Source organism: Pteropus medius, unplaced genomic scaffold (assembly GCF_902729225.1).
Source record: "Pteropus medius unplaced genomic scaffold, Ma_sr-lr_union100, whole genome shotgun sequence".
NCBI lineage: Eukaryota > Metazoa > Chordata > Mammalia > Chiroptera > Pteropodidae > Pteropus > Pteropus medius.
The window spans coordinates 42,506,514-42,521,487 of NW_024340849.1; the positions used below are offsets into that span (position 1 = coordinate 42,506,514).

Here is a 14,974-nt window from a genome sequence, read left to right on the forward strand (position 1 = left end):
TAAATGATCAGAATAGCATTAAGGATAAAAGAGAGAGAGCTTTAGGAAAATTAATTGAGCTCCATGATATTTCTGCTAAAAAAAAAAAAGACCTTTTCTATGATTTTGATATGAAAATAAATTATAAATGATACCTTATCAAGCTATTGCATAATTTTATAAAAAATGTTCTCTCGAAGACAAATACTGTATGATCTCACTTATATGTAACGTATAAACACAAGCAAACCAATCAAAAAAACAAAAACAAGAACAAAATCCCCCCAAAACTGAACTCAAAGATACAGAAAACAGATGGGTGGTTGCCGGAAGCAGGAGGTGGGGTGGATGGGGGGCGGTGAGCACAATGAGTGAAGGGAGTCAAAAGGTATAAACTTCCAGTTATAAAATAAGTTAGGTAATGTGCAGCAAAGTGACTATAGTTAATAATATTGTATTCCAAAAAATAAATAAAATGTACAATAAAGTAGAAACACTTGTTTCATTCATTGTTCTAAAAAAAAAAAGATGCAGAGCTGCCAATAAAAATGTAAATATTCTTATACATGATAAAATAAACTTAGTTTTGTTTCACTTTTTAAATTTTATCCTAATCAAAACTTTCCTAACAAATGGATTTTGAGCCTTGTTTTTAATTAATTTATTTATTCTATTTATTTATTTTTATTGAATAAATTTGACCTGTAACATTGTGTAAGTCTAAGATGTATAGTGCGTTACTTTGATACATTTGTGTATTCTAATATGGTTGCCAATATAGCAATATTTATCACATTACATAATTATAGTACAATATTACTGTCTAAGTTCATTATATTGTGCATTATGCCTCTATGGCTTATTTACTACTCATTACAAGTTTGTACCCTTAAACATCATCACTCTTATCCCCCATCCCCATTCTGTGGTAACTACCACATTACTCTGTTTTTTTACAGCCTATTTTTTTTAGCCTCCACATACAAGTGTTATCATATAGTACTTGTCTTTCTCTGTTTGACTTATCTCATTTAGCATAATGTGCTTAATGTCCATCCATGCTGTTGTGAACACAAGAATGTCCTACTTTCTCATGAGTGAATAGTATTCCATTGTGTATATATACCACCTCTTTTTTATCCATTCATCCATTGATGGGCATTTGGGTTGTTCCCATATCTTGGCTATTGTAAAGAATACTGTGATAAACACGGGAGTGCATATATCTCATCGAAATCCTGTTTTGTTTTGTTTTGTTTTGTTTATCTCCCTCCTCCTCCCACCCCAATGCCATATATTTTTTTGAAGACATCGAGTCACTTTCAGTATTACTCGTGAAATCAGTGCCCTTATCTCTGGGCTTTACCTTTAAATGTAGCCCGTATCTGATTTCTTTGCTTGGGGGCTTCTTTTAAATCCTGTTTTCATTTCCTTCAGGCATATATCCCAAATTGGAATTGCTGAGTGTATGGTAGATATACTTTTAATTTTTTGATGAACCTCCATATTGTTTTCCATAGTGGTTGGACCAATTTACATTCCCACCTATAATGTACAAGGGTTGAACCTCACTTTAGACAAATTCTCTTTAAGCACCCTTTTCTAGTAGCAATTATGCTGTTAGCCAAGGACTTTTTCCACTCCTAAGGCCCTGTGCCTTGCCTGGCAGGTTCTCTTATGTGTCTGCACATGCAGCTAGGGCAGTTCCCCCAAATAATGTCCTGTACGAGTGTCGTCTTGTTTTCATTTTCTGGGCATAAATACTTATTAGAACTCCCTTCAAATATGGGTATATTGTAGATTCACATAAAATTCTCATCATTCCACTCATTTTAGGCCTTCATTGTATGCTGCCCTCTGTAACATAATTACAATACACATGTAAAATATTTGAGGAAAAGAACTAGCTAATATCTTGTGTTGGTTTGTAATCCCTGACACTATGACCTGCTCTTAGAGTAATGCTAACCAAGCGAGTGGTAGCATGGGGGACTTTCTGTCTTCAACTCTCCCAGCCATTAGGAAGTATTTTAATTTCTACTCCTCTCACCCAACTGCCCTCATTGATGTTCATTCCCTACTGCAGAAGGACAAGTGATAGATGAAAGGCCATTGCTAGAGCAAGGGAGACAGAAAAAGTCTCCAGGAAATATTGTCATACAGGCAATCTACAGTTTCAGGAACATTTCTCTTCAAATAGGGATCATGAATTGGGGTCCATGGACCTCTTAGAAGTCTATGGATGAGCCTCAAGGGTCTATAAATCCCCTGAACTTTCAGGCAAAGTTCTTCGTGATAAATATTTTTCTGTGGAGATTCTTCACAGTTTATGAGGGTTCAAAGAGTTCAGAACATAATGAAAATTTAATCTCTACCTTTTAAAAGAAATCTTTAGAATGTGGTATGAAGTATTAATGTTGATCTCAGAATCTTACCTTTTCTACAAAGTACAGAATGCCCTCATGGCCACGCTGACCAGGGGGCTTCCAGCTTAGCACCACATAGCTCCGGGTGGCTTCAGTGACAGAGAGGTCTGTAGGAGGTCCAGGAACAATACCCTCTGAAAAACAACAAAGAAAAGTGAGAAGCACACACTCTGGAAAACCCAGGATACTCAGAGAGTCACAGATGCTTCTCTCTTACTGGAGACAGAGTTAATTACTGCTCCGCAGTATAAAGAAGTACCTTGTCTCTAAAATTCTTCCTAAAATAGTCTTCATTCATTCAAAGCCACAAATTTACTATCTTTGCTTGACAATTTTAATTTCCTTATTAGTCCTGAAAAATAGTAGTAATGGCACAGGTTATCTTTTCTATATTCACAAAAAAGAGTGGAATCATAGTTTTTGAATGTCGCTTATTTATTTTTAAAACTAAAGAATTCAGTTACAGTTGACGTATAATATTACATTGGTTTCAGGTGTGCAACATAGTGGTTAGACATTTATATGATTAGACACTTAGAGAATGATCACACAATAAGTCTAGTACCTATCTGACATCATACATACTTATTACAATATTATTGATTATATTCCCTATGCTGTACTTTGTATCCCTATGACTATTTTGTCACTTTTTTCATCCAGCCCCCCATCCCTCTCCCATCTGGCAACTATCAGTTTGTTTTCTGTATCTATGAGTTTGTTTATGTTTTGTTTGTTCATTTCTTTTGTTCTTTAGATTCCATACGTAAGTGAAATCATATGGTATTTGTTTTTCTCTGTCTTATTTCATTTAGCATAATACCTTCTAGGTTCATCCATGTTGTCACAAATGGTAAGATTTCATTCTTTTATATGACTAAGTAATATTCCACTGTATATGTATATATGTACCTCCTCTTCTTTATCGATTCATCTATCGATGGACACCTAGGCTGCTTCCATATCTTGGCTATTGTAAATAATGTTGCAATGAACAAAGGGTGCATATATCTTTTCAAATTAGTATTTTGGATTTCTTTGGATAAATACCCAGAAGTAGAATTTCTGGGTCATATAGTCATTCTATTTTTAATTTTTTGAGAAACCTCCATATGTTTTCCACAGTGGTTGTACCAATTTACAATCTCACCAGCAGTGCACAAGGGTTCTTTTTTTTTTCTATATTCTCTCAAACACTTGTTGCTTGTTGATTTATTGCTGATAGCCATTCTGACAGATGTGAAGTGATATCTCATTGTGGTTTTAACTTGCATTTCCCTAGTGAGTAGTGATATTGAGCATCTTTTCATATGTTTATTTTTCATATGTTCATATGTTTATGTCTTTTCATATGTTCTCTTTGGAGAAATGCCTATTCAGGTCCCCTGCCCAATTTTTAATGGGATTTTATTTGTGTGTGTGTGTGTTACCTTATATGAGTCCCTTATATATTTTGGATATTAACCTCTATTATAAGTAGGATTGGTGAATATTTTCTCCCATTCAGTAATGTGTCTTTTCGTTTTGTTGATGAATTCCTTTGCTGTGCAAACTTTTTAGTCTGATATAGTCCCATTTGTTTGTTTGTTTTTTCCTCTTTTTTTCCCCCCCTTGTCCAAGGAAATGTATTCCGCCCCTCCCCCCCCAACAAAAAAAATGTTACTAAGAACAATGTCAAAGAACTTACTGCCTGTGTTTTCTAGTTTTATGGTTTTGGGTCTTATATTTAAGTCTTCAATTCATTTTGAGTTTATTCATTTATATGGTATAAGGTGGTCCAGTTTCATTTTTTTGCATGTATCTGTCCAGTTTTCCCAACACTATTTATTAAAGAGGCTATCTTTATCCCACTGTATATTCTTGTCTCCTTTGTCATGGATTAATTGACAATATAGGTGTGGGCTTATTTCTGGGCATTCCATTCTGTTCCATTGATGTGTCTGTGTTCATGCCAGTATCATGCTGTTTTGAGTACTATAGAGTTGTAGTATAGTTTGATATCAGGTAGCGTGATACTTTCAACTTTGCTCTTCTTTCTCAAGATTGCTTTAGTATTCAGGGTCTTTGTGGTTCCTCAGATGTAATTTAAAATGTAATTTTCTATGCCTTTTTCTGGCAAAGCTGATGTCACAGAACTGGTGTTCAGAGACAATTCTCAATGGTTTTTCTACATACCTTCTATCAGCATTTTTATAGAATATGTTTTCAAGGATGTTAAATAGCAAACAACCTTGAAATATAGAGATAGTATATTCTCTAGGGCAGACAGTTGACTTGTTTTCTGACTAGAATAATAAAAGATAATGACTTTCTCTAGAGAAATTTGGGTAGGTTTGGTAGCAGCTCTCTAAGTGCAAGGTTTCTCGGGTGTGTGTGACACAAATCTACTGTGTATGCAGCATCTACTTGTGCTGCTTCACATCACTCTGTGGGAACTGGTAGAGAGGGGCAAGGGAAACAGTGAGAACATGAAGGCAATGATGTCTGCAGTGTTCTGAGGAATAGCATCTTCTGTCTCGCGTCTTTTGCCAGCAGCTATAAATTTGATAAGACACTTATTAGGTTGTAAGTAGGGTAAATTTTTAGACTCGCCGCAGTTCTTGACATTGAAGTGAAACAGCTTAAATACTGAGCAAAATATCCCAAATTACTGTTTACAGACATTGGACATAGGACAATGATTACTGATAGATGGGAAACAAGTTAGATGAGCCCTGCCATTGTCCTAACTTGCTGTCAGGAGAGAGTTTCAAGGCAGCAGCTCAGGAAGAGCAACTGAGGTAGAGCCTGGCAGCTCCTTGAATGGAGGAGAAGAAACTGGAATTCCAAGGAGAGCAAGGTATCCACAGATAGAGTCACAGAGATGAATACTGGAGGAAGGTGCTGTACAGACAGAGAGAAGCTTCAGAGATCTGCAGAGAGTCCTTCTAGAGTGCTGATCTGAGAACTGATCAGCTCATACATATGAAGAAACCACCTGAAATGGGGACAACCACACAGAAGAAATGAAGGAACAATCCTCAGAGCTCTCATTGGGCCTGAGAAAGTTCATGTTTCCACTAGCCTGAGTAGAAATCTCCTAATTCATGGAGCATCAGATGAAGTACTCAGGAGGGTATTGCTTTTGTAGTGAGGCCAAAGTACCCCTGGACTAAAGGCTTCTCTGACTCCACTTAACAAAAGTAAGCCTTGAAAGGATCAAATTATTTCCCCAGAACAAAGCTTGAGTGTTTATAAAAATGCAAAAACACCCAGCATCAAACAGTTTAAATTTAAAATGTCTGGCATCTCATAAAAAATAATCGAATATGCAAGCAAGAAAATACGGCCTATAATAAGGAGAAAAATTAATCAATTAAAAAACCCTGAAATGTCATAAATGATAGAATTAGTAGACAAAGATATAAAAAGTTATTATAACTGTATTTCATATGTCCAAGAGGATAAAGATTGAACATGTTAATTAAAAACATGGAAATATAAAAATGATATAAATTAACTTATAAAGATGAAAAGTACAAAGTCTAAGATAAAAAAAAAAACCTTGGCTGGAATTCACAGCAGGTTAAACACTGAAAAAGAAAAGGAGAGTAGAATTCTTGACATAGCAATAGGAAGTATCCAAAATGAAGCACAAAAAGAAAAAAATGGAAGGAAAAATGAGCTCAGCATCAGTGAACTGTGTTTCAAGTGGCATGTAATTGGAGTTCCTGATATATAGAAGAGAGAAGAGAATACAGAAAAAAACATTTAAGAAATAATGGTGAAAAAAATTCCAAATCTGATGAAAACTACAGACTCACAGATCCAAGGAACTTGCAAACTCCAAGCACAAGATACATAAAGGAAATGACACAAATGTACATCATAATCAAATTGCTAAAGCCAGTTATAAAAATAATATTTTAAAATTATATAGATAAAATGATACATTACATACAGAGTAACAAAAATAAGAATAACAGCAGTCATTCTTATAGTGCAGGTCTGCACTACAATGGGCAACTTTTTTACTGAATGAAAAACTGTCAACCTAGAATTCTACACCCAGTGAATATACATTTTACAAATAAAGATGAAAGAGACTCAGACATACAGAAAAAAAAATAATTCATAAGCATCAGTCCTGCACCATAAGAAATTTGAAAGGAAATGCCTCAGATGGAAAGAAAATCATATCACATGGAAATCCAGATCTACACAAAGAAATGAAGAATAGAAATGGTAAAAACTTTTTTCTTATTTTTTAAATCTTTTTGAAAGATAAGTGACTGCATTGTAAAGTTTAAAATATTTGCACAAAAAAATGTATGACAACAACATCACCATGGCTCAGAGGGCAAATAGAATAATACGGTTGTAGGTTCTTACAGTACATGTGAAGTGGTATAATTTAATTTGAAGATAAACTCCAAACTACTATAAAGCAGGACAAAGAATCATAGCTAATAAGATAACACAGTTAAAATGAAATAATAAAAAATACTCAACCCAAAAGAAAGAAGAAAAAGGCAACAGATGGAATAGATAGAAAACAAATAGCAAAATGGTAGATTTAAATCCAACCATATCAATAATCGCATGAAATGTAAATGGTTCAAACTCCCCAATTAAAAGGCAAAGATTACCAGATTACATAAAAAAGCAAGATCCAACTAGATGCTGCCTACAAGAAACATGATTTAAACATAAAGACACACATAAGTTAAAAATAAAAGGATAGAAATCTTATGCCACTAATCAAAAGAAATCTGGAATGCTTATATTAATATCAAACAAAGTAGATTTCCAAGCAAAAAACATTACCATGGATAAAGGGACTCACTTTATAATAATAAAGTGGTTAATTCATAAAAGGATGTAACAATAAAGATGTTTAAGCATCTAATAACAGAATGTCAAAATACATGCAGCAAAACCTGGTAGAACTACAAGAAAAAACTAATAATGATAATAATACATCATTTAGTTGGCAATTTCATCATTACTTTATCAATAATTGATAGAACAAGTAGATAGAAAATCATTAAGGATATAAAAGACTCAATTGAAATGCCAGCAGATTTTTTATAGAAATTGATAAGTTGGTTTTAAATTTCACATGGAAATGCAAAGACTTAGAATAGCCAAAACAATTTTGAGGGAAAAAAGATTAGAAGATTTATACTACCTGTTTTCAAAACTATGAAGCTTAAAACAACAACAACACAAAAGCTTTAGCAATCAAGACAGGGTGGTATTGGTGTAGAAAAAGTAAAATTTACCAATAAAGTTTGAAGAAATAGATCCACAAATATGCAATCAATTGATTTTGATAATGGTGCCAAGGCAATTAATTCATTGGGAAAGGATAATCTATTATATACACTACTGAAATAATTGGATAGCCATATGCAAAATAATAAAAATAACTTAGACTCTTATTTCACACAATATAGAAAAAATTAATTTGAAATGAATTACATATTGAAATATAAGAGCTAATGCATAAACATTTCTAGAAAAAAAAAACAGAAAAAAATCTGAGTGAACTCAGATTTGGCAAAGATGTCAAATACAATACAAAAATAGCAAATAAAAACATTAAAAGATGTTCAACATTATTAGGAAAATGCAAATTAAAACCACTATGCACCCATTATGAAATACCACTGTAGCGTAAAACACCACTATGTACCACTAGAATGGCTAAAATTAAAAAGACTGATCATGCTAAGTACTGGCAATGTGGAGCGACGGGAACTCTCATAGACTACTGATGCGACTGTAAAATGGTACAACCATTTTGGAAAACAGTTGGCAGTTTCTTTAAAATTTATAAACATACCCTATGACCTATCCATTCAACTTGTAGGTGTTTATCCAAGAGAAATGAAAGCATATGTCCACACAAACAAGAATTTTTATAGAAACTTCCAGTTGCAAATGGATAAACTGGAATGAACTGATATACACATCAACATAGACAAACCTCAAAATAATTATGCTGAATGAAGGAAACCAGACAAAAATGAGCATAATTCCATTTATCTAAAATTGTGAACAATGCAAACTCTAGTGACAGAAAGCAGATCAGTGATGGCCTTGGATATGGGGAAGGGGTGGGAAGCAGGCGTTACAAAGGGACATGAGGACATTTTAGGGGTGATAGATATGTTCATTATTTTTATCACGGTATGGCTTCACAGGTGAACTCACCTGTAGAATTTATCAAATTGTCTATTTTACAGACATGCAGTTTACTGTATGTGAATTACACTTCAATAAAACTTTTTTGTGTGTGTGATTCTCTGGCAATATGTTACTTTATGATCTCCAAATATTTCAGAATGTTCTTTCCAAAACATCTTAAATTAATATACACTGTATCCTTCACAACAAAAGCTAAGTTGAATAGCTAAACATTGGCAACAGTATCTGGGAAAAATGTAGCTTTTACCTGTAGGTTCCTCTTCAGTGACAATGATCTGACCAGTCCAGGGTGCTGAAGGGCGACCTGAACAATAACAATCACAAACATTCACAAATGCAGTTTCAACTGCACCGATTAAACTGGCCATATTTAGTCACAAATGGGTTTATTAGTTTACCTATGTATTTTGCTAACAAATCTTACTGAGCATGTGTATGGTATTGTGTCCTCAAAGAAGTCTCAATCTGCTAGTGCCTCAAACCTACTTGAACTGAGTTGACATTTCTAGAATTGTACTTACACAAGCAAGGTAAATAACCTGTGTTCATTTACTGTTCAATATGAGTCTCCTGAAACACGTAGGCTCTCATCTCTTCTTAAGAGATAACGTGTATTTAGGAGAAAGCTTTCCGGAACAATTGTAAGCTCATTAGTTATTTATCTGTCATAATGAAGATGAAGAGGAGCGAGATGCTGAACCTGCGGTAAAGCTCAACCAAAGCAATTGCTTTCTATTACTTTCGAAAAGTGTTATCTACAAAAGAAACCAGTTTAGATCTTGATTAAGGAAAATGGATGAGATGGGCAGTATAAAGTTAAAGAAGATATTCATTTCTGTGATCCCATGGACGTCAGAAAGAATGATTCATCTCCTGCTTTAATCCATGGACTTTTCACCAGACTTTGTGCAAAAACAAAAAAGGTGATAAAGAAGATAACTTATTTTTAGTTCAAACAAATCTTGTTTTCATTGGAATTTCCAAAAGAAGGATAAATTAAAGTATGAGATGGAATTAGGAAAGAGAGAGGGAAGTCAGAGAGTAAGTGAAAAATGATTGGAGAACAATCAAGTAGCCTGACTAGAAAGTCTCCAGAGAAAGGTGGCATTATTTTACTTAGATTGTTATAATGCCACTACATGTTATCCTTTACTTAAGGTAAAGAATGCCACTACATGTTATCCTTTACTTAAGGTAAAGAATAACACTGTAAATATGGTATAAACCAGTAGTCCTCAACTAGAGTGATTTTGCCCCCTAGGGACATTTGGTAATGTCTGGAGATGATTTGATGGTCACAAAGGGGTGAGGGGAGCTATCAGCATCTAGTGAGTAGAGGCCAAGGATGCTGCTAAACATCCTATGATGCACAGGATAGCCCCCCTACAACAAAGAATTATCTGGCCCAAAATGTCAATAGGGCCAAGGTTGAGAAATCTGGTATAAAGAATGAAATGTTAATTTCCAACAATTCTTTTAATGTCATTTTTTGGTCCCTCTTATTGAGGATGCCATATGGATTCCCATGAAACAAATGCACAGTATAATTCATGAAGCATGGTTTTGTCATTGACACTTGGATGTTAAATATATGAAAAGATTAATTTTTACTGTCTAATATTGAAACTCAAGTATAGATCATATATAATTTGTAAATGTGTTTTTCCTTTGATATAAATTCAGTGTATTGAGATATTAATGTTCTAAAGGACAAATTCAAGCTTAAGAAATTTACCTTACAATTTTAAAAATTGAACTAAGAAAAAAAGTACATTTGGAATATGCTGATAAAATGACTAAAAATACTCTCTAGGCTCTTAGTTTTTATATTTTATTTCAAACACAATGCCTGGAACTCAGTTTAACGAGACAAACTCTGAATCAGATAAAAATAATAAAATAAAATAAATAAAATAAAATAAAATAAAACAAAACAAAACAAAATAAAATAAAGCTGTTGGTGAATAGATGAGTAAAAAAAAAACAGGTTTTTTTTTTGTTTTTATTTTTCCCCCTAGGATCTTCTGATCAATAAAGGATTTCTTATTCTCTTCTCCCTCTAGTGGAAGAGGGAGGAATAACCTTGCAATGAGATCTATAGCAGTTATATAAAAAAAGTTCAAGATCCTGAAAAATGAAAATGCTTACTTTTAAGTCTAGCTTTCTCAGCTGGATCCAGAGCAGCCACAGGCTCAGAAACACGAGATGGTAGACCTATTCCAGTTTTATTCACAGCTCGAACTCGGAATATATAAGAACGACCTTCTATCAATCCAGTGACTGGGAAACGAGCAAACTTCACAGGTGTGTCATTGCATTGAGACCAGCTATCTGTGCCCACCTCACATCTAAGGAAAAGAGAGTGATTGATAAAAATATTAAAAGAAGCATGGCTAAACTAATAGCTCCAAAGCTGCAAACTCACTCAATTGCTTCAGGTCTTCTTTCTACAAAATATCTAGCTCAAGTATGGTTCAATAGTTATCTTAATTGCAAGTACTCAGTTCCACTCAAAAGTAAGGTGTTTTCTTTAACAAGAAGGAGGTTCAGATTCTTCCCGAACACATATGTGTCCTGTGACCTCATTAAAAGCAGGCAGCTGAGGGGCCTCATGCGCTAAGCAGAGGAGTTTGGGGTTGGGGAGGTGAGGAAGCAAGCAGGTATGTACATTGGATAGACTAAGGGGGAGGATCCCCCCAACATCTCCCTGGCTGATGTCATCAATTGTACCATTAGTGGCTTCCTTAGGCATTTTCTTTTAAAAATGGAACTACTGTTGAAAAAGTCAATGCCTTAAAAGATACCTATTTGTGTTATAATTTGAAAAGAGCTCACTTGATGGTCACTATATGCTGTGTGGGTGGGAGCACGGGGAGGGTACTGTAATATATTTGTTTCTTAACAGATAAGATTGATGAGATGCAGCGAAATTCTCAGGCTGGGCAGAGGAAGTTTAAGTATTTGAAACCTCAGATCTCTAATTGGTGCTTTTAGAGCCCTTGACACCTGGCAGTGGGGTGGCCATACCCAGGGAGACAAAGATGACAGTTCATATCATGTTATTGGCCTGATTAACAGGACTTTAGGGGCAAGACATGTGATTGAAGTAGACAGCATTAAGACTAAGTAACTCATCATTTTTTGTGAGCAGAGCACTACACTTTTAGTTTATATCACTTCCCCAATACAGCTGTATGTCCAAAATGTATAATTCTCAAATGATTCTCGTGGGGGTGGGGGTTGCCACTAGCAGGGAAAAGGTGGTCGGGATAGGGGCTTTATCTTCAGATCCTCATCATCATCCTTCGATTCTTTGAGATCAATATTTTCCTCAATCTTTTGTAAAGTGCTATGAAATATAGCTTCAATCCCTGCCATTTCATCCTCTTTTCCCTAAATCTTCCTTTGTAGAAATTACAAAGCTGCTATGAATGGGAAATAAGAAGGAGCAGAGAGGGTTAGGACAGTTCTTCAAACTGCCCCTGTTTCCCTCTCTCTGTGTACACGTAATGTTGTGATGACTCAAAGGTCCTAGAGTGTGCTTCCTAACCCTAATGTGGGCAGAAGAAAGGTGGAGAGCAGCTGCTCTGGAGACGTCTACAGCGTGGTAGAGCAGAAAAAACACAAGCTTACAGCCATGCTGCTCTTTGAATTCTAGTTCTGTTAGAATTAAACTGTATGACTTAGTGTTTCCTCACTAGCATGTGGCCTTGGGTCAGCTACTCATTTCTTACTTGTCATAATAGTACCTACTTTTCAAAGGATAATTATGGGTTAATGGTTAATGCATGTGAAGTTTTTAGAACAATGCCATGCACATGGCAAATGCTTGATAAGTATCAGCCATAATATAGTTATTTTTATTATGACTAAGGCAAGAGAAAAACAAAATGTACTGATTGTCCCTGGTGTTTCGCTGATCAAAGTTTGCAAATCCTTTAGAAATTTGCCAAAGACAATAAGGCAGAAATTGTAAAGATGAAAAAGAGTCTATATAAAACTTCACAGTTCATCATTACTAAAAGATGAAATAATATAGAAGTACTTAATATACAATTAAACAGCATGTAATTTGTTGTAAATATTTCTCTGGATGGTATTTAGTTCAGTAGACATATATTTACTTATTGCTATAAATATTAGATTTCATACACCTTGGTAGAACCCCACTGTACCATAGTAGCACAGATTATCTGTCCCTAGTGGTTTCTATAATTAGATTTTATCACTCAAAAATGGAAAGAGAATTAGAGCAACTATTTGAATAGAAACTAATACAAACAATAATGTATTAGGGTTCATAATATAAAATTGTTGTCTATGTTGTCTAAACTCACTGGGTAATTAATGTGTAAGACCCAATTACCATAAATATCAGAGTCTAAGTTTGGAGAATGTAAACAGGAAGAACTTATAGATAGAACATAATTTAAGACTACTGAAATTTTTTTCTTTATCTAACTTGAAACCACTTCCTTCAATGTAAATAAGATTTTGTTAGTATTCCTAAAATATTATTCTTTACTTAATATTCTTAAATCACTGACATATTAGAAATACAAACGTTAATTACATTAAATACCAGCTATTTCATTTCCAGAGTGGCCTCTATTAGGTCTACAAATTCATAGTACTCTTGTCAAATTAGTGACTTGTGCTGGTAGTATATCTATCTATCTATATTTATATACATCTATGTCTGTCTGTTCATCTGTCTGTCTGTCTACCTACCTATCTATCGAAAGATACGCACAGAGACAGAAACACAGAGAAAGAGAGAGATAAGACCAGAAGAGAAATTATTTCACCTAGAAATGGGAGAAATCAAGCATGCATCACTACGACCAAATTACTCTAACTAAAATTAGACTAAGCACTAACTTATCAATAAAATATCCCAGAATAGGACTCCCTCCATCCACAGCTGGCTGTTTCCAAGAGATGATGATATAATCTTTGTTGGCATCCAAGCACACCACATCTAAGGGAGAGGCTGGGGTTCCTTCAATCTCTGCATCAGCATCTGTGGAAATACAGAAGGATCCCATTAGCCCTCTCAGATGCACTCTGTCAGCCTAGCAGGCTGGGGTCTTAGTGCACACATATCTTACCACATCACCACAGTGGCTACATTTTTGGCCCCACGAGAGCAAGCTTCAGTCTTGTAATTTGCTTACCAACATAACAATGTGTACTTTTCAACATCAGTAAGAAAAACATTACATTAGAAAGGGCTCTGCAAAGGACCTGTGACCTTTGCCTCATGACCCTTGCAGGCTCAAAATGTTCTCAAAGAAAATAAATACATAGATGTCAGGGACTGCTATCAGAAAACTAATGTAAGGTGTGCCAGAAAGTCTATTCTTAATATATTTATTGTGTAATATTACTCAGAAACTATGAATGGCTCCAAAGGGGAACAAACAGTTCCCTTTGTCGCCTTCTGGATGCATCCACAAGAGAATAAGAAACATGAAACTTTGCCCATCCTTATGCTAGGCACTACCATTTTGGAAGAGGAAAAATATTCATTTTAATCAAATGTTTGTTCCCAAACTGAAAATAATTGTGAAAGAAACTCTGATGCAATACCCACATTTGAGCTTAGTTTATCTAGGTTAAGAAAAAGTCCAGGATTATACAAGAAACAGAGGACAGTGACTGTTTACGAAATGGGATCCTCTGACAATGGAGTGCCCTCAGCAGTGTGTCTTCAGGCATAGCTAAACTGGTGAATCAGGTGGTTTCAGAAGGAGAGGAAGAGGAAGGAGAATGAAAATAATCAGTTACTATTTTAAGTGAGAATAATTAAGACAGGAGGCAGAATCTCTGAGGGAGGGGGCCCACATTTGCCAATTCCTCCTGACATCTGGTCAACCCTTTCATAACTGGAGTTAGTAGAGGAAGCTGAGACATGTAGGAGCCATTTACCCAAGGGAAAACAATCTTGATGTCTAAATAAACACTTTTTCTATCAGCTACACTTGTGTAAATCTTATAGGTTACTAAACCATTTAATGACGTGGCAGAAATACTTCTGAATTTAATAGGCTCACATTACCTGTGATGAGCTTGAATCACTTTGGTTTTGAACATCCTGTTTCTTGCTCCATGAACCCATAGGAAAATATCTCTAGGTAAATGTCTCCCGCATAAGGGCAGGAGAAGATAACTAATTGGTGCCTAAAACTTAATGCAGGATTCCTGCATGCCATACAACAGAGAGTGAGCATTTTGGTGGGGAGAAACTTCTTTTCTTCCAGGCTTTGAGAGCACTGGATGTGGGAGAGGGCCTGCTGATGATGAAGATAGAGCAGATTCAAAATAGATGTAGAGATGCTGAGGTTAACAAGTCTCAGGTACTGCTGGAAAGCTAG

At 35.1% G+C, this 14,974-nt stretch overlaps 1 protein-coding gene across 1 annotated transcript in view; it reads right to left on the bottom strand.

Moving 5' to 3' along the window:
- Positions 1 to 14,974, bottom strand: part of MYOM1 (myomesin 1) — a 146,362-nt gene that overhangs the window by 73,143 nt on the left and 58,245 nt on the right. The window contains exons 12-15 of the mRNA XM_039845262.1: positions 13,479 to 13,620; positions 10,746 to 10,945; positions 8,845 to 8,901; positions 2,415 to 2,539 (exon numbers count right to left, since the gene is read on the bottom strand). Of these exons, the coding sequence (XP_039701196.1) occupies positions 2,415 to 2,539; positions 8,845 to 8,901; positions 10,746 to 10,945; positions 13,479 to 13,620 (524 nt within the window). The remainder of the gene's footprint in view (positions 1 to 2,414; positions 2,540 to 8,844; positions 8,902 to 10,745; positions 10,946 to 13,478; positions 13,621 to 14,974) is intronic.